Source organism: Camelus bactrianus, chromosome 26 (assembly GCF_048773025.1).
Source record: "Camelus bactrianus isolate YW-2024 breed Bactrian camel chromosome 26, ASM4877302v1, whole genome shotgun sequence".
In the NCBI taxonomy this organism is placed as follows: domain Eukaryota; kingdom Metazoa; phylum Chordata; class Mammalia; order Artiodactyla; family Camelidae; genus Camelus; species Camelus bactrianus.
Genome location: NC_133564.1, coordinates 17,631,395 through 17,659,139, shown reverse-complemented (window position 1 = coordinate 17,659,139; position 27,745 = coordinate 17,631,395). Strand labels below are relative to the sequence as shown.

The 27,745-nt window shown below is 43.4% G+C and overlaps 1 protein-coding gene across 4 annotated transcripts in view; it reads left to right on the top strand.

The window, feature by feature from the left end:
• Positions 1–8,780: 8,780 nt before the first annotated feature.
• FAT1 (FAT atypical cadherin 1) overlaps positions 8,781–27,745 on the top strand; it is a 109,181-nt gene continuing 90,216 nt past the window's right edge. For 2 of the 4 annotated variants that reach the window (XM_010953273.3, XM_074353568.1), the window contains exons 1-2: positions 8,786–9,491; positions 24,039–27,315. In XM_010953273.3, the coding sequence (XP_010951575.2) occupies positions 24,057–27,315 (3,259 nt within the window). In that variant the 5' untranslated portion in view covers positions 8,786–9,491; positions 24,039–24,056. Of the gene's footprint in view, positions 9,492–11,938; positions 12,182–24,038; positions 27,316–27,745 lie in introns of those variants that run through there. The other 2 variants (XR_835175.3, XM_074353569.1) reach the window with 2 other exon arrangements.

Sequence of the window (27,745 nt, the reverse complement as noted above, 5' to 3'; positions counted from 1 at the left end):
AAAGCGTGAACTCTGCCCATCCTCACACGCGCTCGTGTAAAACAGCCGACACGCGCTCCGGTCTAAGGTTACCTGCCTCCGCGCACCAGCGGAAAGGCCCGGGAAGGTGTTCTGGCTGTACACTCTGAAACTCCGGCTTTTCTTTCTTTCTTTCTTTCTTTCTTTCTTTCTTTCTTTCTTTCTTTCTTTCTTTCTTTCTTTCTTTCTTTCTTTCTTTCTTTCTTTCTTTCTTTCTTTCTTTCTTTCTTTCTTTCTTTCTTTCTTTCTTTCTTTCTTCCTTCCTTCCTTCCTTCCTTCCTTCCTTCCTTCCTTCCTTCCTTCCTTTCTTCCTTCCTTCCTTCCTTCCTTCCTTCCTTCCTTCCTTCCTTTCTTTCTTCTTTCTTTCTTTCTTTCTTTCTTTCTTTCTTTCTTTCTTTCTTTCTTTCTTCCTTTCTTTCCTTTCTTTCCTTTCTTTCTTTCTTTCCTTTCTTTCTTTCTTTCTTTCTTTCCTTTCTTTCTTTCCTTTCTTTCTTTCTTTCCTTTCTTTCTTTCTTTTCTTTCTTTCTTTTCTTTCTTTCTTTTCTTTTCTTTTCGAGCACCTGGCGGCCTTGCCCTCTTCATTCCACTAATTCATCCTTCCTCAAAGCATGACTCTCAGGACGGTACGAATCTGGGAAAAGCGTTTGGTGATAGATTGAACTTTCATCTGAGCTGTCTTAGCTCCGTTCCTCTGATCAATGACCCATTTTTCTTCTGCCGATTATCAGTTATTCTGGCTTCAATATGCAGAGGGTTATTTTCTTTCTTTCCATTTCTATATGTGAGGTTATATCCATTCTTGCTACCCTCCATTTCTTCAAATACCTGTCAAGAGGGTATTCAACAGACACACTGACAGCTTTAGGTTACTAATGATCTCTGTGTAGCCCTAATTATGATAGCATTTCTTCTCTACTTTATGTTTTGGAATTAAATATTTTTAATAGCAAGATTTTTTAAAAGAAGAACTTATGTCACATATTTTAAGTTAATAAGCACAAAACAAATACTATCAACTTGGAACCCATTTGCCCATCTCAGGACCAGAATATTCTGGTACCTGAATATACCTCCCTACCCCATCACCAGCCTCCTCTCCTCAGGTGACCACTATCCCTTTTAAAAATTGAACATGCTACATCTTACATATATTTCCCTAAGCAACATACTGTTTAGTTTTGCTGGACTTTGAGCAAACTTTCTGCAATTTCTACTTCTCACTCCATATTATACAGCTAAAAATCATTCATATTGTTACATGTAACAATAGTACATTCATTTTTCCTGTGTAAATTTATAGTATGAAAATGCTCTAATTTTTTCATTTTCCTGTTGCTTGACATTTGTGAATTTTCCATTTTTTTGTTATTATGAACAAGGTAGCTATGAATTTTCTTACAGATACTTCCTGTTGTACATGTTTCCAAGTTCCTCTTGGATGTACTAAACGTAGTGTTAGAATCACTGCATTATAAAATATGTACCAATTTATCTTCACAAGCTAATATGCAATTGTTTTCCAAAGTAGTTGCACCAATTTTCAATCCTACCAGTACAGTGTAAGAGTTCTTGTTGAGCCGTATCTTCTCCACATCTGATATTATCAGACGTCTTAATTTTGCTGATACAGTTTGTGTATAGGCTATTACATTGAGGTTTTAACTTTTGTTTGTCTAATAACTAAAGAAAGTATCTCTTTTTATGCACTGTATCAGTTTTGCTGGGCTGCTGTAACAAATTACCACTGCAGTATGTCTTTAGTCAGGCTTAATTATCATTGCCAAGTAACTTCCAGTGGTTGTTTTGCATTTGAGGTTACATTTTTACCTATGACATCACTGAACAAAGTAGTGCCAAGAAACATCCAAGTTATTAACTCTTTCTCAGCCGTCAGGTGGATGAATCAGCAGTGCCCTGTGCAGTGTGGGCAACTGGGCACAGTTGGTTCACTGTGTGCTTCTTCAATCAATCATGCAAATTCACCAACTGTGTGAGACTATCAATTGAATCCGTAATTTCATGTCTAATCAATTGCACACATACACACAGGAGTAAATCTATGTGAGGTCTCAGAAAACCCAGGTTCATAAAATGTATTTTTTTTTTTTTTTTACACAAGTTAAGAAATAACTGCTTAACTCAATTGGTAATTTCCAAGTCTTCCTTTAGAAAAGGCACGATTAGAGAAGAAAGTATGCTCCTGATTTGTACGTACTATGTCCTTTTTGCCTCTGTTTTGGAACAGTCATTTGTGGGTTTAGGAATCTTCACACCTGTTCTATCCAAAATGGTACCATTAGCCACTTACGACTATTTAAATTTAATTGAATTAAAAGAAAATAGAATAAAACAGCCACTTCCTCATTTTGTACTAGCCACATGTCAAATACTCAACAGAATATTTCCATCTTCACAGGAAGATCTCTACGCAGTGCTTTTCTAGGCTGTTTCTTTCACTCTCTTCATATGGTTCTAAAATCCTATAGTACTTTCAATTCTACCGAGTGTTTTCTGATCCATGCTTTTACTGGGTGCTCACTATATAATTGGCAGAATGGCATTATTCAACATGTCTTTATCTACTATTGAGTAACAAATTCCCCCCAAACTTAGCAGCTTAAAATAACACATTTATTATCTCACAGTTTCTGAGGGTCAGGAAACTGGGAGCAGCTTAGCTGGGTGATCTGGCTCAGGGTCCTTCACGAGGCTGCGATCAGATCTGCTGGGGCTACAGTCTTCTGAAGGCTTAACTCGGTCCTCACTCATGTAGCTGTTGGAAGAAGCCAAAAAAAAAAAAAAAAAACTTGGTTTTTCATGTGGGCTTTTGCCTTGCCCAGAGCAAATGATGAGAAAGGGAGAGACAGAGACACACACATAGGGAGAGAGAGAGAGAGAGTGAGAGACAGAGATCATTGTCTTTTATAACCTAGTCTCAGAGGTGATATGCTATCACTTGTGGACAATCTACTGTTTAGCAGACCCTAGTTGGTAAGATTTAGGAGGAAGGCACACAAAAGTGTGAATGTCAGGGGTTGGGGATCATTGGGCTCATCTTAGAATTTAGCCAATCACACTGCTGTTTAAGAAGCTCAGTAACTTGTCAAGCTCACCCAGCCAGTAAACATTTGAGGTAGAACTCTCATCTAAATTGTCTTAGTTTTAATTTCTTTCTTCCACAGCACTCCGCCTTTACCCATCTACGCATAACCTCAACCTGCTTAAACAATCTGACTTTTTTTTATAAATCAGTGACACAGACTAATAATGTTAACATGCAAACGGTGCAGCTGAGACTCAGAGGGTCTCAGATCCTTGATTAATAGCAATTGCTCTTCTTCTTTGCTTTCTCAGGGGAAAAAAAAAAACAATTACAGGAGAGTAGAGAAAACAGAAAGAACCTGCTACTGACAAGCACTCTCTCCTTGACCAAACAAGGCAGGCCCCTTGACCTTGACCTTTGTGTCCATCTTTGTTGGGCCTGCATTGCCTAGTTGTAGCAAGAATCCTGTTAAGTTGGTTTAGCCAGAATCCCCCGCCCTAAATATCTGACAAATTTCCTTTTCTCTTACCATCCGCCAGGTAACATCTGATCACCTGGCCTGCCTTCAGAAAGAATCATGGCAGGTTGCTTTAGCCAGAATCCCCCTTTGCCCCTGATGTTCTCCTCTCAGTAATTCTGTATCCGCTGACCTCCCCACACCTTGCTCCTTGCATAATCTGCACTTTTCCTTGTCGTGCTGGAAATTAAGTTCAGTCTCTTTCCTGCAGCAAAATTGCCATCGCTGTAGACTCTACACCTATCATGATGGTCCTGATTAAAGTCAGCCTTAGTGTTTTAACAAGTAGAATTACTGAATAATTTTTTTCAGTGCTACTCCTGGACAAACATCAAGTGGAGGGGAAGAAATAAGAGGAAGGTTACTTTGTCTCTCCTTCACCTACCCACACAGGAGAACAGCCTTTTTACAAACTGTTGCTCAGAAAAGGGGCAGAGGTAAGCTATCTTCCTTCCTAAACATACAAAACAACTTATACAGCACCTTATTTTCAACCATAGCACATCTTAATTTTAAAAAAATTAATAATTCTATTTCAAATAAAGGGCAAAGCGTAGACAAAGTAGGTCATAGTGAGTGTAACCTGATTTCACTTTCTGGCTTGGCTTTCAATATTGGCAAGCAGAGGTACAAGTGGATTCAAATTCCAAATGTCGTGGATTTACTGACAGTGGGCTCTCAAGCTGACTGCTTTATCCTTTGGTAATTATTTGAAATCAAAGTTTGGGTTAACATTCACTGTAGATTCTAAGAAATTATTTCTGGGAGTTCCTTAACAAAGATATTGGAAAATATGCTAGAAATGTTTTGGATACTTGAGAGGAAAGAACAGTAGACATGAAGGAAAACAATCTTTTAGTTGAACAAATAAAATTTCAAATTCTTATTTTTGTCTTCATGATGATAGAAAAATAGTCAGTTTGCAAGACTGAATCATTATGTATCTAAAAACTTCTTTGTCAAAAAAAAATAATAAAAAATAAAAACTTCTTTGTCACCACTAAGGGAAAACTCAGAGTCCTTCCACTTTGCCATTAGAGTCAGTCTGAATTCCTATTGACAAATGAGTTAGGAGGTACCCATTTATCTTTTCTTTCCAATAATTCCTAGTAGGACAATCTAGCTGTGGGAGATGATGCCGGGTATAAATTAGCCAAATCCTGACCAAATCCAGGCTTAAGGAAGATGAAAATTTACGTACTCCCATTAGGAGAAATGTTGACTAAGGATTGCCTTCAGAGATAGTAGATTCAAACTCATTGAGAGCCCTCATCTGCCCTCCAAGCAAATAAGATGGCGGTAGCAGCCTCAGGCATGACATCCTGCCTTGACAATGTCCATAGAGAGACACAGTGTCTCTTGTGCATCTATAGATAGGGGAAATTTCCCATCATGTCACATGGAAAAGCCTAAATTAAAGAGAAAAAGGAGAATTAGAGAGATAGAGAAACACTGGTGGTTCCAGGTCAGGAGAAGGAAATGCAGAGTATAAACTGAAATGCTGATCATGAAATCCTGTGAGATCATCCCTGTCAGAATTCATCGAGAATCACTGGTGTGTATTTTTCTGCTGTTCAGACTAAACAAGTTAAAAGTCAGACAGTGATTTCCAATTGAAAAGAAATGTGTTGTATATCTACCCAGGAAAATAGGAAAGCCAAACAAACAATGAATGTATTATGTATCTATTACTAGACACAATTGGAGGTGCACTCTGTGATTAAAGGACCCACTTTTAAACAGTTTTTTATCCATATTTAGTGCTGCTAGAAAGAAGCATCTTTTTCCAGCCATCATTTGCTGGTGTTTTGTTTTCCTCTTAGGTTGCTTCTTAAACCACAAAATTGTTGACAAAGGCCTTGGTTCATAAAGGGTGAAAATGAGGTGTAGGGTATAAGGAGCTGGTATATTATATCGACTAGGTGTTGGGTATGAAGATAGTTGGTCTTGAGTTTCAGTCCAAAAGGTGACACAGTATGAGTTATCCAACCTACCTAAACCTCACTGTTTCATCTGGAACATGGAGGTAGGGTTTTCATGGCTAATACTTTACAGGGTTTTGCAAGAATTTCATGAGATGATGCATATAAAGAAGCCAAAACAGAGTCTAGGTCATTGGCATTGGCATTGGCATTAAATCAATGTCACTTATTACTATTGGTTCTACAAAGCCTCACAGCTGAGAGACAGTAGTAGGTGAGAAATGGCGGGTAAATTTGAGAATAATGACATTGTAGCTTTTGTTTTCATTCTTTACTGATATCTCTAACAATAAGTGAGACAGTTTTTTTTTTCTTAAGATCATTTTAGAAATGAGCCTTTATAAAGGACTCTCAAAATTCAGTAAAAACCAAATACATTATATTTCATGTGGCAAAGAACAAGACTCAAACCAGATTTACTGACTTTGAGTCTGTTGTTGTTTTTTTGCGACCTCTGTTGAGAAAGTATTTTAGGTTTCTGCGTGATTCATTGCTTAGCGTTCAAAAAAGTAGACTTAGAATCCTTCAATCACCGAGGCAGGAAAGCATCACAAGTATGACACTTATCCAGCAGAATCTATTCCCAAACCGCATGGGGATGTTGCTCTTCTATCTGTAGGGACAGAAAGTCCACAACCAGCTTTTATTCTATGTATTTATGCCTAAAATGAGTGTATACTTTTTTTTTTTTTTAGTAGTTAGCCAGTCAGTGTAACACCTCAAATATTTTCTTGATTGGCTTTGGCATTTGGAATTTCGCCATTAGAATAAAATTTTATGACCAAGGTTTAGCTTTAAGAAAGCCTTTGTCATAATTCACTTGGAAGCGGCTAGAAAAAGTGAACGTACTCATACCCAGAGTTAACCAGCACTGATTCTTAGCAGATCGACTAGTTGTCTGTTCTAATGGCCCCCTTGGCCAGTACAAGCAGACCCCAAAGGAAAGCTGTATTTGAAGGCAAAGGATAAAATAATTCCAAAGTATGAGGAAGTGGAGAGAGCTGAATAGTGCCTCACCTTAGGAAGTATAGGTGGAAAGGGGGGTGCGGGAGATGAGAAAGCAGTGAAAAGGAACAGAGAGGGTGGGATGCCAGAAGTCAATCAGCTTACTTATAATTATTTAGTCCTAAAACTATTCTTAACAATGTCCTAGAATTCTTTCCTGCTTTAAATGGAGTGATTCTCCCTGGTTTTCCCCTTGGTTTTGGTATTCAGCAATGATTGAAAACAATGAAAAGGCCATGATAAGCTATGCTAATATTTCTTAATTACCAAACACACCTAACTTATTAAATGTTGAGTCCTTTATAGTGTCACTTAGCATATTGTTGGTACTCGATAAATGTTTGCAGAATGAGTGAATCCTTCTGTGATTTTTTTTCAACTTTGGAAGTGACTCAGTGTTGGATGCATTGAAATTATAATGCTTGATACAGCCTTCCAAAAACAACAGCAAAGTCTGTAACAGTATTATCCAACAGAACTCTCTGCCATGCTAAGAATGTTCTTTCATTGGCCCTGAACAATACAGCAGCCATTAACCACAAGTGGATATTGAGTACTTGAATTGTAGCTAGTGAGACCAAGGAATTGAATTTTAATGTACTGTAACCAGTATTTACCTACAGTGTTGGACAGTGCAAGTCTACAGATTTTGTTTAAAGTTTTTTGCCCCTCTCACTTCGCTGTTTTTTTTTTTAAAGTAGCTATTTTGATTAATACAATCAATTATTTTATATAAGTTCCTCCTGTTTGTATTTTTTTCTTTTTTAATGGAAGTAATTTGATTTACTTATGATAACTCTAAAGGCGAGCATAGCAAACCAAACTGACTTTCACGGCAGCGTCTGGGTGGAATTTACATTTATCATTTTTAAGAACTTGGAAGATGTGGTCAATTTCTAATTTCAGCTATTGACATAAAAGGGGTGAGCCTGTGTAGAGGAAACAGTGACGCATGAGAGGTCTGTCCTCTGCACTTACTGGCTGGTCTGTCCTTTGCCTCCTCCCACCTCAGGAATCTGGCACCTTCTGGGGTGCACTCCCCACAACTCTGGGGTCTGCAGACACATAGCTCACCATCTCCTGGCCTCTTGGTGCCCTTTTCTCTCTTCCAAATCAAAATGTACCTTGAATTATTTGTGATAACTTCCTTTTAACTCTTTCTAATTGTATAAATGAGAAAACTGAGACACTGCAAAGAAACAGGGAGGAGAAGAAAATGAATATTGATGAACCACTATGTGCTTGCTAGACACTTTATATGATGCTGGGGAAGAGTGTTGCCTTCGTGAGTGAATGTTCTCTCTCTAGCAAATAAATGGCATTCAATGCTATTTTTGAACGGCAAAACACAGGGAAACATTTTTACAACGTGAAACAGCTATCATTCCCTTATCACAGAAAGGAAACTGAAATTTAGAGAAGTTATATGACTTCCTTCAGGCTAAGCACATGCAATACTACAACAGTTAATCTTTTCTCTTAACTCCTTGCTTTGTTTCCTGTGTCCTAGGGGTTTTGCTCTTTGCCTTTCAAAGATAACGGCCAGTTAAACTGACCACCAGATATAGATCAATGGCTGCAAAGGTATTAATAGAACCTGCTCCCAGTCCCCTACCCTTTTCCAGGGATCTTTGGACTTTAAAGCCAACATTCTGGGAACAGTGTCAACTCACAGAAATGGCTCCCTGAGAATTTCAGGCTGTTGAGGAGACATTTTATTTTGGTAGTTCAGCGGCATTAAAAAAAATATTCCACAGCAGATATTTTCCTGGAGTCTGGAAGCTTACATAGAAAAGACGCATTCACTTATAAATCAAACTTCAACAGCGTTTGCATTCATCTTAGTCTACAATAGGAGTAGACGACTGATCTGTGTATTGGCCCCTATCACTATGGATGCCTTGTAAGAAACATTAGAAATTGGCTCCTCCTCCACCTCTCCCCCACCCCTCAGATCCTTCTATGCTTCGGAGTACGGTCTGAAACGTAGGCGCTTTTGGAAGGGATTTGAACATTAAAATACGGCTCCATGAGTTCCAACACAAAAACCACAAACAGTGCTGGAGCACAAGAAGTATTTCGAATAGATCACATCCTGAAGTTGGAGAGTTACAAAGTACAAGTCGTCCAGGCCAGTCTGCAGAGGCTGTTCATGCTTCCTCCCTGCAAAAACCGGGCAGGCGACACATCGCGACGAATTTCAGCTGCAGAAGAGGAAGAGCATCACCTGCAGTTCGAGGCGTGGGAAACGCGGCCGCGGGGGCTGCCGAGAAAGCAAGCCGGAGAGGCGGTGCACGCCGCGGGGCCCCTCAGGTGCTGAGTGCGAGGAACGCCAGCGCGCGGCGGAGCCGGGGAGACGCGGCAGGGCAGAGAGGCGCAGACGCCGCGCCGGCGGGACCGCAGAGACCGCAGAGACCGCTGCTGCGGCGGAGCCCGCCCGGCCCCCGAGCTCGCCGCCTCCACTGTCCGGGAGGCAGACCCCGCCGGAGAATCCCGTCCGCGCCGGGGGGCGGGGGGCGAGGCGGGGCGCTGACGTCACCTCCCCTCCCCCACCTCCTCCAGGAGGGAGGGAGTTGGGAAAGAGGCAGTGATCCGCCGCAGCTCCCGGCTGCAACTCCTAAACTCGGCGGCTGGCTGCCTGGACAAGTCCTGACAAACTTGGTTTCTCTTCGGCCCTCTCTCTAGCCCTCGCGCACTCTCATTTCGCCTCTCTTTGGTGCTCAGGTTTCACCCAGGACAGAAGCCTCCCGAGATGCGGCCACCTGGGCAGCGCGGGAGGCTCGCGCTCTCGTTGGGGACTTGCTGAAGACCCGAGGGAAGCAAAGTTGGTACTTCAGACACGGCTTTTTAACACATATCCAAATCGTGTGGGGATTACGGAGCTGCCGGGACTTTAAAGTGGAGCACGGAGGACTCGGCTGGACGTGTGAGTTCTTTCTTTAGTGCAAGCCTTTTTGTATTTAAGTTTAAACGTAAATAAAATTACGTGGGGGTGTTTGACTAGTGCAGGGAAGCGTGTGCATCCTACAGGCTTTCCGCTCGGCAAGCTGCACACCCCTCTGGCTGTGCTTGGCTCGGGCATGAAAGATCAGTATGCACAGGTTTTGGAATTCATAAAATACTTACAGAGTACTGTTCTAAAGAACTTGAAAAGCTATGCTGTTTGTGCATTATTTCGAATGTAACTTATTATAGAAATGGTGCCCAGGGAGGGCTCATCGGGTGCCGCGTGATCTACAGTGGCGCAGCGCCCTCTAGTCCGGACACCCGGCAAAGCGCGCGCTCCCTGTGGGGTTCCGCGCGGACCACGAACTTGGACCTGCGGGGAGCTCCTGGGACTTGGGCATGAGCTCGGTCGCCGTCACCCTAGCCTTCACTTACTACCCACTCCGGCCCATTCTGTATCTAATTTGCAAATACCAGCTTGGGTGGACTGGATGCAGAGCTGGTGAAAAAAGCGGAAAGCTTTTTTGTTGTTGATTTTGGGAACCCACCCCCATCCCTCTTAATTTCCTAGAGCCTTTGGGGACTGGGTTAGGGAAGATCGACTATTGAGAGGATAAACCTGCAGCTTGGACTACCTTTCTCATTCATGTGAAGGTAATTTGATGGTACCAAAAAGGCACCTCTATTTCGTTCTGTTGGGGCTAAAGGATCAGTAAAAACGTGGCAGGGCCGGACTCTGAAATCTCCATCCCTGGCTCTCGGCTGTTCCTGTGGCGACGAAGTGCAACTTCTTCCAGGCAATTAGGTTTCTCAGTGGACCTGGCAAATCGGGATTCCCAAACAGATGTTTTAGGCCAAGTAAGCGTTATTATTTATTAATGAATGGTAATTTTCTCCAGGAATTCTTTTGTGCCATCTTAAAAGTCTTGTGATTTTATGTTACGGGATGGTGTCTTTTTACCTTTTATTGTTCTTCTCCCCATCCTTACCTCGCCAGCAAACTTGGTGTTCTTGTGTGGTTGTGTTTTGTTTAGAATTTGGCAAGGGGCGCGAACGAGTTGAGCTTGGAGATCAGGTCACCTACTTTCGAGGTGTTCCACATATGAAATTGACCTGTGACTCCAGGAGCACTTGGCGCAGTTATGGCCGTAGCCAAATGTTCGGATGATGGATGAATGTTGGGTGTGTGAATTTGTGGGTATTTTAAATAATGCGCAGGGAATACATACTCTTAGTGCTACCAATCAGCACACTCATTCTTCAGGTATTATTTTTCCTTCCCAGCATAACCTGCTAGACACTTTGATTTTTCTTCAATCATCTTCTTCGATATCGTTTAAGAGGAGACTGCATTAGCTGTGAATTAAGGCAATTCCCTCTTTAACCCTAGACTCCCTTCTCCCTCGTAGTTCCCCCAGCAGCTCCCTCCACCGGCTCCAGGGAAATCATCTCTCTTTGTCCTCACAGTGTTAACATATTCGAGCTCCACAAACTTTCCGAGGTCACGTCCTCCCTTTTCTCCGGGCTGTTTCCCAACGCCCGGGAGCACTTCGTGCTGCGCTGAGCCGGCGTCTGGAGCTTTGCCCGCGCTGAGGATGGGCTCACAGCCCCGGGATGCCGGGACTGCGCGCTCCGGCGTGGGGGGAGTCTGGACGCCCGGGGTTTCCCCTTCTCTCTAAGGAACTTGTAGTTTCACCTTAGAGCGAGTTCACAGTTTGCTGGGTGTACTCACCAGGTGGGAAAGAGCACCAGGCGGCACCACTGCCTTTTGTCCTGCAGTCCTGGGAATCGGGGGTGTCCGCCGGGGGAAGCCGTCTTTAGGGTTGGTAACTAGGGTCGGGGAGGTTCTGGGGTCTAACTAGCTCTGCACAATGAGTTTTCATCTTCCAGTGATCTTAGTGTAGATTGAAGGAAGTAGATTCAGATCTAACTGCATTCCTTTTGAGACCTTTTGGAAGATTTTATTACACCCAGCAATTGCAGACCTACAACCGAGGCATTCAGATGCAGATTTAGGAATTCCCTAAAGGTTCTCAAGAATCTAAAGGGGGAGGCGTGGGAAGCTTTTCCTTTAGCCTTTAGCTGACTTTGCGGGGGAGGGGGTAGGCTAAGCTAATGTTTCCCCTTTCCTAGCAGGGATCTTTCCATATTAATTCCCTGCACAAATCCGTGTGCTGGCCATAACTAACATCCTCGCTAGAGCAAGCCCCAAACTGTTCCTCGGGGTGTCGCTAGATCATCCTGGGCACTCGCTGGTCTCCTTGCAAGGAGTTGGCTGCTACAGCAGCAGGGGGATCCCTGCCCCGGAGCCGGGCGTCGTAGCCCGGCGAGCTGGGAGTCCCGCCGCCAGGGAAAGCAGGGTAGAGTTTCCGTGCTGGAGAAACGAGCGCCGGCGCTGGCGGGCGTGGCTGCGGGCGGAGGGATATACCCCGCGCCGGGCGCGTGAGACGCCGAGGCGAGCCGGGCAGCCTTGGAGAGGGGTGCGCGGGCTGCGGGCGCGGCCACGGAGCGGGGCGCGCGGAGAGCGGGGGTGGACCATCGATACCATGCGGACCTGCGAGACCAGGGAGGCCCCCGGCCGACCCGGCCCCCGTTCGGGGGCGCGCTGAGGCAACGAGAGGCGCGCCCCCGAGAGCGCCGCCGCCGCCGCCACTTCGGGCTAACTTTGCTGTAAGTTTGATGGAAACCAAGTTGGGGCTTGAGGGCGGTGGGCGAGGGGCGCAGCGGCGCGCTGGGTGCCAGTGCCCGGCCGAGCCCGGGCCATCTGTGCCCGCAGGCTGGGCGACTTGCTGCTGCGGGTGGGCGGGCTTGCGTCTCCGTGGGAGCTTGCCCTGACTGTCCAGAGCAGGACCGGGCACCGCCGGCGCTTCGGGAGCGGGATGGACAGACAGACAGAGCCCCGCCGGACGGCGGTGGTGCCGAGGCGCCTACCCACTTGGGGAGTTCGGGGCTGGCCCTGGATTCGGGCGGGTGGGCGGGAACGGATAATTCCCTACGTGACCCGGGAGGTAATTGCAGATGCGAGCGCTGCTGCTGCGAGCGCGCGGCGGGCGCCGGCCGCACCGGGGCTGGCCCCGGAGCCATTGCTGGAAATCAAAGCCGCGGCCGCCGGGCGAGAACTTCCGCCGCGCCCGGAGCTCGGAAACTTCGCACGCGCGCCCCACTTTCTTCTCTCCGGGAACGCGTGTGCCTGCTAAAGACTTAACTGATCTCGCTCCGCGGTTAATTCTTCCGATTTGTGAGGTATTCACAGCTTAGGTGTGATGAAAGGGGAGGCCAGTTGCCAGGATGGGATCTTTGAAATGGAGTCGCCGAGGTCTCTCAGATGTTTTGTGCCCTGAAGGCGTGCTGCCCTGAGGTTGGAGCTCTGACTGCTTGAGTGTAGTTAGAATGGGTGCGACAGATAAATCTCGGGGCTAAATATTTGCAAATGTGCGATCAGTTTGTTTCTACCTTTTTTGGAAGAGAAACTTGTATTGCAAGATTTTTTTTTAAAGAAAAATTCTTTCAGTAGTTTTTCTTACTCCAAGAGCTTTCCTCTAGGAAGCTAACTCTTGTCTCTAAGATTTTTTTTTTTGTTCCCACTGATGTGAATTGCGGAGCTTTGAAAACAAGGACGCAATTGTATGCACCAGGCAAGTAAACTAATAAATATTTTCTATGCAGTTAATTTTTTTTTGCATGTGTCTGAACTGTGGTTTCATTAAATGGCTTTTGTTAAGCAACTCCCTGGTGCCTGGTAGAGGAGTGGTTTTTGTTGTTGTTTTTTTGTTTTTTTTAAACTATTTACAATGACTATTAAAATCGGAAAATATTTAAAAGGCAACTGATCTTCAGTTATTTGTATATCTTTTACAAAAGCAGATTCTTAAGGCTTCATATATTCAGAGATAGCTTTCAGTAGTTTAAGAAGCTATCTGCACTTATTAAAACTCGGTAATAGTGATGTTTTTCCATTTTACTCTTAGAATTGTGGTTATCCAACACATCCAGTTACTCAGAAAATGTGTTTCTCTGATACTTGGTTTTGTCTTTGTGTTTTAGGACAGCCCTGGTTCCACGAGTAGAATTATTAGCCCCAATTCCTTGTTACATATTTAAGCTTTAACATAGGTATAAAAATACTTAAAGCATTACATAACTTTTAAAAACAGCAGTTAGTGTAACTCTAAGTTATGCCAGAGATGGCATTTAGCACGTTCATTGTAGAGTTTGATTTGAATATAGCATGCATTTGTGTACCCAATTCTTGAAAAATGAGTATCTTAAATGAGCCAAATTCTTTTAACTCCAAAAGGAAGTGAGATAGTTAAAAGGACTTCATAAACTCTTTCAGGCCACCTGTATATGTATTCAGTTGTATCTTTTAATTAGTTACTAGAAGTACTCCTAGTAGGTTGTCTGTCATGTTAATACATCATTTAAATCCATGTTATGGACAGGCGCCAAAAGAAGAATCTAAAAATGATGTGCAAACTGATACTGCTTTCATTCCCCTGACCCCATGCCTTCCTAGTGTATGTCTTTAGACTTACCTCTCCAGTCATCTCTGCAGCAGTCATTTCTTTGAATGTCAGAAATGATAGGGATCTTACAGGTTATTTTAACTCCCTTATCAAGTCTGCCACCACCTGTCTTCCACCCAAGTTTGGCTGCTTTTACATAGAATCAATAAACTGAATCAAATTAGTGCATTATTGTTGCTTTAAATGTTGTCTCAGTGGCTTAATTTGTGGCCTAAAGGACCTGCTTTAATAGCAGGAAGCCATAAGGCTAGGTGTCTTTTGAATCTTTATGAATGGGAAATTGCAGTAGGTAAGCTTTCTTTTGACCAAATTATATAGATGATGAAGCCAAACTGTCTTTTTGTCCCACTTAATTGTTCAATTTGCAAGTGTAAGTTTATCCTTAGGCACTGGTAAGGAGTTTTTGAAATGAGTGATGCAGGTAATTCTTTTAACTAAGATCAGAAAGTTGCTGTTTTTTCTCTTCTCATGTCTAAAAGGAGTGTTTTATTTCAGAAATGCATTCAGTCAGATGAGGAATCAGTCTATTTCACGTTTTAAAGTTTTTTAAGAAGTTGTTTTTTCTTTACGCCCTAGATTTAAATATATTGCCAAAATTCTTGCTGAATTCCAAAGGTTTATTATATATGTGGAAATATAATTAAAAGTCTTCTACAGGCCACTTAGGAAAATCAGTAATTATTTAAGTTTTCATAGAATATTCAAGTATAGTGTTTTATAGTAAGCTCAGCAATACGGACACCGATCTGGCATCGCCTGTAGCCAGTTTGGAAGCATTTTGGGGTGAGTGGTGACCTCCTTCTGAGCCGCTGGAAATTAGTGTTGTTACGGCTGGTGGTTGCACCTGGATATTCTGTTAAGTTCACAAAGATGGATGTATTATTTTCCCACGCTACTCCGCCTTACTTCCCCACCCCTATGTCAGTCCTGTCTTTCCAGTCTCTGTTCTGAGTCTTCATCCATCTGTCCATTCATGAACCGAACAACTGTGGATCTCCTCTGTGCCGGACATTGGGCCAGACACAGCAAACAGTCGTGAAGAAAGCATGTTTCCTGCTCTCAAGGAGCTTACAATCCATTGGGGGGAGGACAAATAAACAGAAATATTCAGTGTGAAAAGAGACATCCATCAGGGTTAGGTAGTGTTCATCAGAGTAGCACCTCAGTGAGCTTGATATCTGGGTGGGGGGATATGAGGATAAGGTGAGGTCAGAGAGAAGGGTGAATCCCAAGGGAACCACTCAGGGAGAGGAAATGGATGTAAAGCAAGTTGTAGAAACCTTAGTTGTGACTTGATTTGTGGTTTGATGAATGGTGAGAAAAGAGACTGAAGCGCAATACCGTGTTATCTTTCAGAAAAGGCTTGGTTGTTTCATGGGCAATGTTTCTTTAATCCTGCTTTCCCATGACTTATATGACTTGCCTTTTTTCTTTGTGTGGGTAGAACATGGAAAATCTATGACCTGGGCTTACGTTGGCTATTTATAAAGACAGGGAGGATAACTTTTATGGGATTAAGAAGGGAAGGGAAGAAAGAAATGTTGAAGAGAAAGGAGAAAATCACTGAACTGTATGAGAGAAGTGAAGAGCAAGAGAAAAAAAAATCCTGTTTGCATTATTTTCTAGAAGGGAGGAGGTGATGTTACAGGTTTAGAGCCCCCACCACTAGGTGGTGTGATCGGCTCAGGACAGCTTGGTTTCAAGCCTGTGGGAAGGATACCTTTTTGGCTTGAAATAGAAAGTAATATTGAGAGGGTAAACTAGGAAAGTATGTAGAAGTCAGATTGCCAAAAATCTTTAATAGAAGATTAAAAAGGATATACTTAATCAGCAGGATCAGGGAAACACTGAGTATTCGTAAGCTAAGGAGTAATATTAAAAAGAGGTTTTAATGAGATTAATTTGATTGCAATATATAGGCTGAAACGTATGGGGGCCAGAAAGCGGAAATGCTGAAAGGCTGTTCAGATGCTGTGCCTGAACAAATGCAAATATGAACTAGGTCGCAGCAGCAGAATGGAAAGGGAGCAATTTTGAGAAATTGAGAAAGAAAAAAAAGTCTAGATAACTTTTTAGATGTGAAGGTTTGGCAGTTGAGATAAAAGATCATAGAAATCCTGAATTTCTGGGGAGAGAGTGAGTGTGTGTTGAAAGAGAGAGAGAAAGCGGAGGCAGGGGAAGGAAAGTGTATCTGTGGAGGGCAGGTGGGCATAAGGACTTCAGTCCAGTCTCTAGTTTTTCCAGTAAAGAAATGGAATCCAAGGATTAATTAACTCTTGAATTCACGCAGTTGATTAGTGACAAAGCCAGGGCTAAATCACAGGTTTTATGTATCCCAGCTGCTTCTTTTTATTTGATTTCTTAGACGGCAAACTTGAGTGATTTGGGAAGTGGTGAAACTCTTCAAGGACTAGGGAAATACTATGTATTTTCAGTGGAATAGCGGTTATTTTGCAGTGGGGAGTGGGTGAAAATACTGTATAACTTTGCTTGGCAGGATCGCAGGAGGAGTGTTTTTATGATGAGGGCAGAGCGGACGGGATCTTTACAGGTGATTGTGTGTGTGTAAGAGGAGTTGGAAGACAGAAATTTGTAGTGACAAACTTGAAGGTACAAGAGTCGGTGCAGAGTATAAAAGAGAATCGGGACAATTTAGTGTTCATCCTTTACACAGGCTTTATGGACCACCCCTCTGTTTTAGGCAGTTTGTGACAGTATGAACCCGAACTGGGGAGGAGGGTGAGTAGAGTCAAATGTGTCATGACATTAAGACATTAAATCATGGAGGCTGAGTACTGAGAAAAGGTCATTTGACTTGATGTTAGCCTTTGACACCAGGAGTTCCCAGGGTGGACCTGAGGTCACGAGCAGGTGAGGGTAGAAATGGGGTCTCTAGAGAAGAGAGAGTTGTAAGGAAGTCCGGGAAGCAGTAAGAAACTACTTTGGGTGAACTCTTTGCGAGTGTCAGAGAGAAAGAGGATTTTAGCTTGAAGGAAATGCAGATCTGAAGGAAGTTTATTTTCAGCTGGAAGAAACCTGTGTGTATTTGTGGACTCTGCCAAAGGTGGCCACAGCAAGGGGTCATTTGTGATGTTTGAGTGCAAGAGACAATTTAGGAAGAACTGCAGGAGAGGCAGAATTGTATGGCACCAGGAGTGTCTATTTGTAGCTTAGGTGGGTGGCATCTCTCCTGAGATGTGGGAAGAGAATATTTTAAGGAGAGGAATCAGGGGGAAGTTTCTGCCTGATTTCCATTCTTACTGTACGTGAAATATTCACATTTCTGATCCCATATTTAGTGAAATGCCTAGATCTGTACCTAAATACACGAGGGAGCATCACAATTTGATCCATAATAAAAACTGCACTACTTTGGGAGTGGAAGAGTGGCCAGGGTTAGTTACTGTCAAAACATCGTTTAAGTGATTTCTCTTTGTGGAGAAAAAGTAGGTGAAATGATCTTATATCCCAAGAGGTACACAGTCTGTTTATTGAGCTTCTCTGTGGGCGAAAGTTGCCCTGGAGTGTAGAAGAGGAGAAAGTGGTTGGAGGGATGGATAACACGGAGTGGGCATGTTTCCTTGTGCAGAGAGAAGAGGAACTAGCGCAGGGGTGCCCAGTCTAGCCAGGAACGTACACACAGCCCTTGTTGGTCGGTCTTGTCTTTTATGTCACAATAAAACAGAACAACTAGAAACAGTTGTCTTCAGACTATCCACAGACAAGGTTTATAGGTTCACGTAGTAGACTTTCTACGGAGGCTGTTTAAAAATTAGGAAGTCTGTAACTTTCTTAAGGGCAGCAAAAATCTCAGAAAATTACTTTGGGTTGATTAAATCATACAAATGCTGGGGGTTTTAGGTTCTGGGTAAGGGTTGTGAAGTGCTGAAGAGAGGGATTTGTAGTGGGCACTGTCAGTGAGTAGTCTGGAGACTGGACTCCATTAAATTGTAATCAGCTGTTAATCATTCGAAGGCCGTATTTAAGTCACTGCTACAGAGGCATCAGACTTACTGCAGCTTCCACTGAAACTAACAATATACAGAGTTCCTGGAAGTAGTTAAACGACGTATACCAACCCTGAGGCGACGGTTCAATTCTAGCTTCATAGCACCACCCCCGTTTTTACGGAAAAAGGTATTAAGATGGCTTAGAAAGATTTAGTATGCACCCAGAAATAAGCAAGATCTACCCACTAATTTTTCACCGTTAAGAATGAAAGTTTTTATAAGTACTGTCTATGGCTATTATAATTTATTAGAAAAATACAGGGTTTTTTGTGTCGTAAATGTCATCTAGAAGCTGTGAATTGGTTATAGCTGAGTAACAAACAGGTTTTCTTTGTAAGATACAATACTCTTTTTTTGACTCACGTTCAGTGATTTTAGAGATCATTAAGCATTCATTTAATATGCAGTTCTTTTAAAAAGCAGGAGTCATTTACATTTCATATTATTTTTTGACAACTTTGTGACAATTTTCTTTGAAAACATAGTTATCTTCCTTGCAATTTAGACATCTTTAGGAAGTACTTTAAATATGTGACCCTATTCAAACCGAACATCAGGCTCTAAATTTCACAAGTTCAGCTCTAGAGATGCTCTCACTCATGTGGATACAAAATGGGAGTATAGTCGGTAGAACACAACATTCTTGGTTATTTCTGTGTATTTTTATTACCCTTTGTGGAATGGAGAGTCTGATACTGTTTCCTTTCTGGATGGAGGGCTACCATGATTAATGGAATGTGTAAGAGTTGTGGCCTCTAAATAAAAACACACAACATTTAAGAGAATTTACGCATTGTGTGATGTGGTGTCCCACCTAACGTCCCGTCTCTGAAGCACCTGAAATGCTTCTGAATATTTAGCTTTGGATCCACGTATTTGAAACTTCAGCTGTGTTCTCAGCACTGTTGTGTGAAGAATGTGCAGTCACGGTGATTGACTGGAATGCTTTACATGAAAGTCTCCCTAATGAAGAAGCATGAACATATTAATATCTGATTTCTACCAGAAAAGTTTGTTTTTCTCTCTTATTTATGGACTTTCAGAAATCTGTACTAAAAATATGTAAGCCTTGGACCTGAGGCCCTTGTCCCTGAAGGCTGAACCTAAGTGAACATTCTTTGTTTTTGCTTTGGAAAATGCACAGAAGAAATCCTAAATTACTGTGTGTTCAAGTGATGTAATCACCTTCTAAAAATCAAAGTGTAGCCTTTGGCTAAAATGGTTTTTGGAGTTTAATTTTCATAAGTTTGAGCACAAGGTAATAATGTACTTTTTAGATTAAATGGTATTAGTATCTTTTTAGAGTTTTTTATGTGTCTGTGTGTGTGTTTTTTTTTCTACCTGAGTGTTTGTTTTGGATAGAGTTACAACCATAATTTTTTGATCATGGCATTTTAAGGTGCTACCTGCGTTCGCAGTTCTTGGTTAAATTATTGTAAGGTTAACAATATCTCCTAGAAAGTAGATTTTTTTTCCTGATCAAAAGAATAACTTAGTAATTTATTCTCGTTAGACTCTCATTCTATTAGCCACGTTTGCAGAATAAATTCAGGGCTTAAGAGGTCTCAGTTATGAATGTGGTCCAGAAAATTTATTCCAGCTGTGTCGTGTCCCGTGTGAAGAACCAGGGTTGGGGTGGGGGGTTGGTTGTGAAGGTGAGCCAGGTGTTTGGGAATCCAGCTGTGAGAGGTAAGTGGGTGGTGGCAGAGGCTGCTGGTCCCGCTGAATGACCGAGATGTCTTGGGGAGGGAACAGCTGCGGTGGTTTGACATGCTGGGCTTTCTCTGCTGGGCTGCAGGGGGTATCCGGGGCACCAGTGGTGGTGGGAGCAGCTTGGTACCAGCCAGTATTTATGGTCATTTCCAAGTTCTCGTGTTAGGCTTCACATGTTCAGAAGGATTGGTTTACATATCATTGTCATTGTCACTCCACTGTTTTCTTATGCCACAGTGGCTGCTCTGTCTCCCCCGCTGGTTCCTCTCCTCTCCTGTCTTCTCGATCTTGGGGAGCAGCAGGGCTCTGTCCTTGGTTTTCTTGTCTTGTCTCTCTGTGCTCTCTTTGTGGGTGATCTCATTCAGTTTAGTGGTTTTAAATACAGCATTTTCCATATTCTGACAACTCAAATTTACATCTCCAGAGCGGACCTCTCCCACACATCTGACACCCACTGGAAACCATTACTTGGTTAACAAGAAGCACCTCCACCTTAATGTATCCAAAACTGAACTCCAGCCCGTACTACCTCAAATCCGTTCCTCCCTCAGCTCAGTCTTCCCTCTCTTAGCACCTGGCAGCATTGTTTGATGCCTCTCTCCTCCCGCCTCTGCCCCTCCAGTTCATCAGCTGGTCCTGAAATAGATCCACAGTGTCACCCTCCTCACCGCCCCATCATTACCATTTCAGGCTGAGCCACCAGCGTCTCTCGCCCCTACAATCGCAGTGTCTCCTCTAACTGGTCTCCCTCCAGCCTTCGCCGCGGCCGCCTTCTGTTCTCTTCTCCACCCCGGTACCAGAGCAGCCCGCACGCCCCGTTCTCATTTTATTTATAGTAAAATCCAAAGTCCTAAATATCAGCCTTCATCCGTGAGTCAGTCCATCCTGAACTAAAGAAATGATTGAATAAAGACACAAATGGGAGAGAAGAGGCAAGTCTCCCTTACAGGAGAATTCTGAGTGGTTTATGTAACATAACTTTCCACCCCTTAAGTGTGGGCTGTGCAAAGAGATACAAAGGGGTACAGTAGGGAAAGGGGAGAAGGGGGAACGCACTGCGGAGAAACCCGACGAGCACTGCTTCAGCCAAGTGAGTGAGGGTCCACGTCAGCGTCGATGCGATGTGATGAAAATGGCACTTTGCCCCTGTGCTCTTCCCTCCACCCCCCACATGCCGAGCCCCAGTCTAATCATGCAAAAAACATCAGACAAATTCCAGTTAAGGGACCGTCTACGAAATACCTGACCAGTACTTCTCACAACTGTCAAGGTCACGAAAAACAAGACAAATCAGAGAAACTGTAACCATCCGGAGGAGTCTAAGCAGATACGATGACTTGAGTGTAATGTGGCTGTCTTGGCTGGGATCCTGGGACAGAAAAAGGGCATTGGGACTTAAATAGTGGATAACAGTATCAAAATGAGTTCATTAGCTGTGACAGATGTACCCCAGTAATTAACAGTAGGGGACACTGTCCTTGTGACTTTTCTGTAAATCTAAAAGTATTCTAAAATGAAGAGTTTGTTTAAAAAAAGAATCTCCTTTACTGCTCTGCCCTGGCCTGCTCTGCCCTGGCCTGCTGTGCCAAGCCACAGTGGTCTGTCTCAGTGGTTTCTCTAACCAGTGCGTCTCTGCTGAGATGATTTTGAGCTTCGGGGCCTTTTGGCACTGTCTGGAGACCTTTCTAGCTGGGGTTGTGGGGAGAGAGGCCGCAGACTTTCAGTTGGGTGGAGAGCAGGACTAATCCTAATGCCAGGGATGGCTCTCCACCCCCCACCCCTGGCCATGAATTATCTGCCCCAAATGTCAAGGTGCTGAGGTTGAGAAACCCTGGTCCCTTTGAATTTTGGAGTTTCTCTTTCCCACTACACGTTTCTCCCCAGTCTCTTTTTTTCTGCTTTATTTTTCTCCTTAGCACTAACCATCTGATACGCTCTTTGTTTACTTGCTTGTCTCTCACTAGGAAACGGTCCACGAGGATTCGTTGGTAGTTTGGTTCGTTTTTGTGTCCCCAGCTGTAGAACTGTTCTTGACATGTAGTAGGTGCTCATTAAATAGGTGCTGACTGAATCAAATGATGAAGTAAATGAATGATAATGATATGTATGCCAGAATCATTCAGATAGTAGAGAAAATTGAAAATGTAAATGTTCCCCCTGCTGCCTGTTCTCTAGAAGTTCAGCTTACTTTTTATCTGTGCAGAATTTTTCAGTTCATTTTTAAGCACATCCATGAATTATGTACATCATTTATCTCCTCTCCCTTTTTTACAAATATAGATGGGATCAGTTTAGTTTTCCCAGTTAATGTATGTGGACATATCAATGTATAGAGAGCTCTCTTACTCTTTTTAATGACTGCATAATGTTCTATATGTAGAATTAAGCAAAACTAATTGCTTGCAGTAGAATCCTGGTGTAATACACTGTTGTAAAGTGGATGGTAGTAACATTGTATTTCCTAAAACAAAAGACAGTGCTTATTTGACATTATCTTTTAACTGTTCTTAAAGGCATTTTTCTTACATTTTATAAATCCTGATTTGTAAATGACTCAGGATTGGGATCTTTGCTTTAAAATGTCTTTAACACCATGTAGTACAGTCTGTCCACAAGCAGGCTCTCAGTACCTGTAGGTTGAATGGAATTGAAGTTTTCACTGGTTTTGATAAAATTACTGGATTGTCACGTAATAACTCAGATTTCCCTGAGTATTAGAACTGTTGACCAAATTCAGAGGTAGTTTTGGGAAAAGATTGTCTTTTTATTTTCTTTAAATACTTTTTGTTGTTCTAGAGGCCAAAGATCTGTCTGATTTCCTGACTTCCTCTGCTGAGAAGACATGACAGTCAAAGAACAAGTCCGGGTGCCCGACTTGAACTTGGTTCAGTGTCAGTTAAGCTTCTGATTGCTTTCAGCCTATCAGATCTTTCCTTTTTTTTCTCTCTCTCTTCTGAAATGACTAATGGGGCAGCGTTGGCAGCAGCTGAGTTAAGATACTGGAAATTAAAGTTGCCATGCTAATTTACCTGGCTGTCCAGTTGAGCATGCCTGGCTATTCGAGCAGCCCTCAGTCTGCTGCTTCTCTCTCCTCTGGGACTCGGTCACATTTCCCGAATTTGAGAAGTCTTTAGCCGGGGGTATCAACGGTGCTGGAATGTTTGTGCAGCTCCACCGATTTACAAGGTAAATTTGTTGGCATTTAGGGGGACAGTTGGTCTGAAAGTAATTGTCCTGCTCCCTGCCAGGCCTCAGCCCAGTGGACTGCCCACCTTCCCGTAGGTTCAGGGCAACCCTTTGTCAAATGTCCTCTTTCCTCCTGCTTTACACCCTCTGACCCCCCTGCAGTGCCCGTCACCTTGCCGATTGATTAGGCCCCCCTGCGTGTGTTAGCTTAGATGATTTAACTGTGTGTTTGTGTGTGTGTGTGTTGTGTTCCAGTGACGGGTTGTTCAGTGCCCCAAAGCCAGTGGACACCCAGCTCTGGTTGTTGGCAGCGGCGGTGAGGGAACAGTGACGTTGCTGAGATTTGTTTCAGGGCTAAGAGAGGGAAAGTTCTGTTTTACACCAAACTGTTGGTTTTCCTTTTGTAAGCTGACTTTTTTTTGGCGTAGGTTGGTGGTTCAGAAGTGACCTCAACATCAAACTTGATGATATAATTATTTTAATACCTTTAAATAGTTATATAGTGCTCAATGAGAGAGTAAACCCTTACATTATGTAGGGAGTGAACTTAATCATTTTTATAAAGAAATAATATAATTTCGGGATAAATTTTGAAGTAAGATTACAATCTGTCGTTATGGGAGGTCAGATAAAACCACTGTTGAGAGATTTTTTTTTTTTCTTGGTTGTTCTGAATCAGCTTCCCATGCTCAGCATACTGTGGTAGCCTAAAGTCTGTAAGCTTTTGAGCACTTAATTTATTGTGTACAAAAAAATGTAAGCGATGTTCATCTACCTTTTCAGCAGTCACTTATATATGCCTTGAAGATTGAAGTTTAATACTATTTAGTTATTACAGCTGATGCTCATTATGATTCTTTAAGTCATTAAAATAAAAAAAGATTGTCTTAAGCTTAGTAGTTCTAGCAATACTAGTGTTGATACTTGAGTTGAAAAACAGAAGAAATCAAAACCGTTGCATTTATCCATATTCTGTGTAGATGGAAAATACTATATTAAAATGTAAGGTCTGAAACAAACCTTAAGAAAAAATGTACACCTTTTGTTTGCTTATTTCTCCAAAGTAAGGATTCTTATTTTCCTCTGTTGCAGGATCGAGAAAGTTAAGCGATGGGGAGGCATGTGGCCTTGCTCCTGCTCCTGCTCCTCCAGCATTTTGGAGACAGCGATGGAAGCCAAACACTTGAACAGACGCCTGTACAGTTTACACACTTCCAGTACAACGTCACAGTGCATGAAAACTCTGCAGCTAAAACCTATGTGGGGCATCCCGTGAAGATGGGTATTTACATTACAAACCCATCGTGGGAGTTAAGGTACAAAATTGTCTCGGGAGACAATGAAAACCTATTCAAAGCTGAAGAGTACATTCTTGGAGACTTTTGCTTCCTGAGAATAAGGACCAAAGGAGGAAATACAGCTATTCTGAATAGAGAAGTGAAAGATCATTACACGTTGATAGTCAAAGCAGTTGAGAAGAATACTAATGCTGAAGCACGAACGAAGGTCAGGGTGCAGGTGCTGGATACAAATGACTTGAGGCCGTTATTCTCCCCCACCTCCTACAGTGTTTCTTTGCCCGAAAACACAGCCATAAGGACCAGCATCGCGAGAGTCAGCGCCACGGACGCCGACATAGGAACCAATGGAGAGTTTTACTACAGTTTTAAAGACCGAACAGACATGTTTGCCATCCACCCCACCAGTGGCGCTGTCGTTTTGACTGGCAGGCTCGATTACACAGAGACCAAGCTGTATGAGATGGAAATTCTTGCCGTGGACCGTGGCATGAAGTTGTACGGGAGCAGCGGCATCAGCAGCATGGCCAGGCTCACGGTGCACGTCGAGCAGGCCAACGAGTGTGCGCCTGTCATAACAGCGGTGACTTTGTCGCCGTCAGAGCTGGACAGGGACCCGACGTATGCCATCGTAACCGTGGAGGACTGCGATCAGGGTGCCAATGGGGAGGTCGCTTCTTTAAGCATTGTGGCAGGAGACCCCCTTCAGCAGTTTAGAACAGTCAGGGCCTCTCCCGGGAGTAAAGAGTATAAGCTCAAAGCAGTTGGTGGCATTGATTGGGACAGTCATCCTTTTGGTTACAACCTGACACTACAGGCGAAGGATAAAGGAACGCCTCCCCAGTTCTCTTCTGTAAAAGTCATTCATGTGACTTCCCCACACTTCAAAGCTGGGCCAGTCAAGTTTGAAAAGGAGGTTTACAGGGCAGAAATAAGTGAATTTGCTCCTTCCAACACACCTGTGGTCATGGTCAAAGCCGTACCTAGCTATCCTCATTTGAAGTATGTTTTTAAAAGTGCACCTGGAAAAGCTAAATTCAGTTTAAACCACAACACTGGTCTCATTTCCATTTTAGAACCAGTTAAAAGGCAGCAGGCATCCCAGTTTGAACTCGAAGTAACAACAAGTGACAGAAGAGCTTCGACCAGAGTCTTGGTTAAAGTCTTGAGTGCAAACAGCAATCCCCCTGAATTTACCCAGACAGCCTACAAAGCATCTTTTGACGAGAACGTGCCCATCGGCACTACTGTTCTGAGCGTGAGTGCTGTTGACCCTGACGAGGGGGAGAATGGGTATGTGACCTACAGTATTGCAAATTTAAATCATGTGCCATTTGTGATTAACCATTTCACTGGTGCTGTGAGTACCTCGGAAAACTTGGACTACGAGCTGATGCCGCGGGTGTATACCCTGAGGATTCGGGCGTCGGACTGGGGCTTGCCATACCGCCGGGAGGTGGAAGTCCTTGCTACAGTTACTCTCAATAACTTGAATGACAACACACCCTTGTTTGAGAAGATAAATTGTGAAGGAACAATTCCCAGGGATCTAGGCGTAGGGGAGCAAATAGCCACTGTCTCTGCTATTGATGCTGACGAACTTCAGTTGGTGCGATATCAGATGGAAGCCGGGAACGAGCTGGATTTGTTTAGCTTAAACCCCAGCTCTGGGGTGTTGTCATTAAAGCAGTCGCTGATGGACGGCTTGGGTGCAAAGGTGTCGTTTCACAGCCTGAGAATCACAGCCACGGACGGAGAGAATTTCGCCACGCCACTGTACATCAACCTCACTGTGGCTGCCCTCCGCAAGCCAGTACACTTGCAGTGCGAAGAGACTGGCGTGGCCAAGATGCTGGCGGAGAAACTCCTGCAGGCAAACAGATTACACAGGCAGGGAGAGGCCGAGGATGTTTTCTTTGACTCTCACTCGGTCAATGCTCATGCACCGCAGTTTCGAAGCACTCTTCCAGCTGGTATTGAGGTGAAGGAAAACCATCCTGTGGGTTCCAGCATCATTTTCATGAATGCCACTGACCTTGACACTGGCTTCAATGGAAAACTGGTCTATGCCATCTCTGGAGGAAATGAGGATAGTTGCTTCATTATTGACATGGAAACTGGAATGCTCAAGATTTTATCTCCGCTTGACCGTGAAACGACAGACAAATACACCCTGAATGTTACAGCGTCAGACCTTGGTCTGCCGCAGAAGGCTGCCTGGCGTCTTCTGGAGGTCAGAGTTCTGGATGCCAACGATAATCCACCTGAGTTTTTAAAGGAGAGCTATTTTGTTGAAGTGAGTGAAGACAAAGAGATAAACAGTGAAATCATCCAGGTTGAAGCCACAGATAAAGATCTGGGGCCAAATGGACATGTGACGTACTCTATTCTCACAGACACAGATAAGTTTTCAATTGACAGCGTGACTGGAGTGGTGAAAATAGTGAACCCTTTGGATCGTGAGGAGCAGCATGTGCATTACTTAAAGATTGAAGCCAGGGATCAAGCCAGCGAAGAGCCCCAGCTGTTCTCCACGGTGCTTCTGAAAGTATCATTAGAGGACGTTAATGACAACCCACCCAAGTTCATTCCCCCTAATTACCGCGTGAAAGTTCGCGAGGACCTTCCGGAAGGAACCATCATCATGTGGTTAGAGGCCTATGATCCTGATTTAGGTCAGTCTAGTCAAGTGAGATACAGTCTCATGGACCACGGAGAAGGAAGCTTTGATGTGGATAAGCTCAGTGGAGCGGTTAGAATTGTACAGCAGTTGGACTTTGAGAAGAAGCAAGTATATAATCTCACTGTGAGGGCCAAAGACAAAGGGAAACCCATTTCTCTGTCCTCTACTTGCTACATTGAGGTTGAGGTCATTGATGTGAATGAGAACTTACACCCGCCGGTGTTCCCCAGCTTTGTGGAAAGGGGTGTCGTGAAAGAAAACGTCCCTGTTGGTTCATCGGTCTTGAAGGTGTCAGCTCACGATGAGGACTCGGGAAGAGACGGGGAGATCCACTATTCCATTCGAGATGGTTCTGGTGTTGGTGTTTTCAAAATAGATGAAGAAACAGGTAAATATGTTCTTACTCTGGTTTGCTTTTCCCTCCCTTTTCTCTAGAGGAAATATGCCCTGTGGTATAGCTCCATCACAGCTCCCCACTGGACTCTGTGAGGGCTCATTGTAGAAGTGCGTGTTTTTGTGTAGGGAGCCATGAGGGGGATCCAAAGAAACCTAAATGAGTTGGCATAAAATGAGTTAAAAAAAAAAAAAAACAGAAAGATTGAAACCATACCACTGATACTGATCTCCAAGTACTCTGTGTTATCAGGAGAATCATTGTGGTTTTGCTGTCACTCTGAGAGGCCCTTCCAAAGGTTTTCAGCCTAGTAAGACTGCAGACTTGGAAGATCACGGCCACTACCTAGCATGCCATTCAGACGGTGTTGCACACCAGTTCTTAACACTGACTTGCTCCGTCTATACGATGGGGGCGCTCAAAA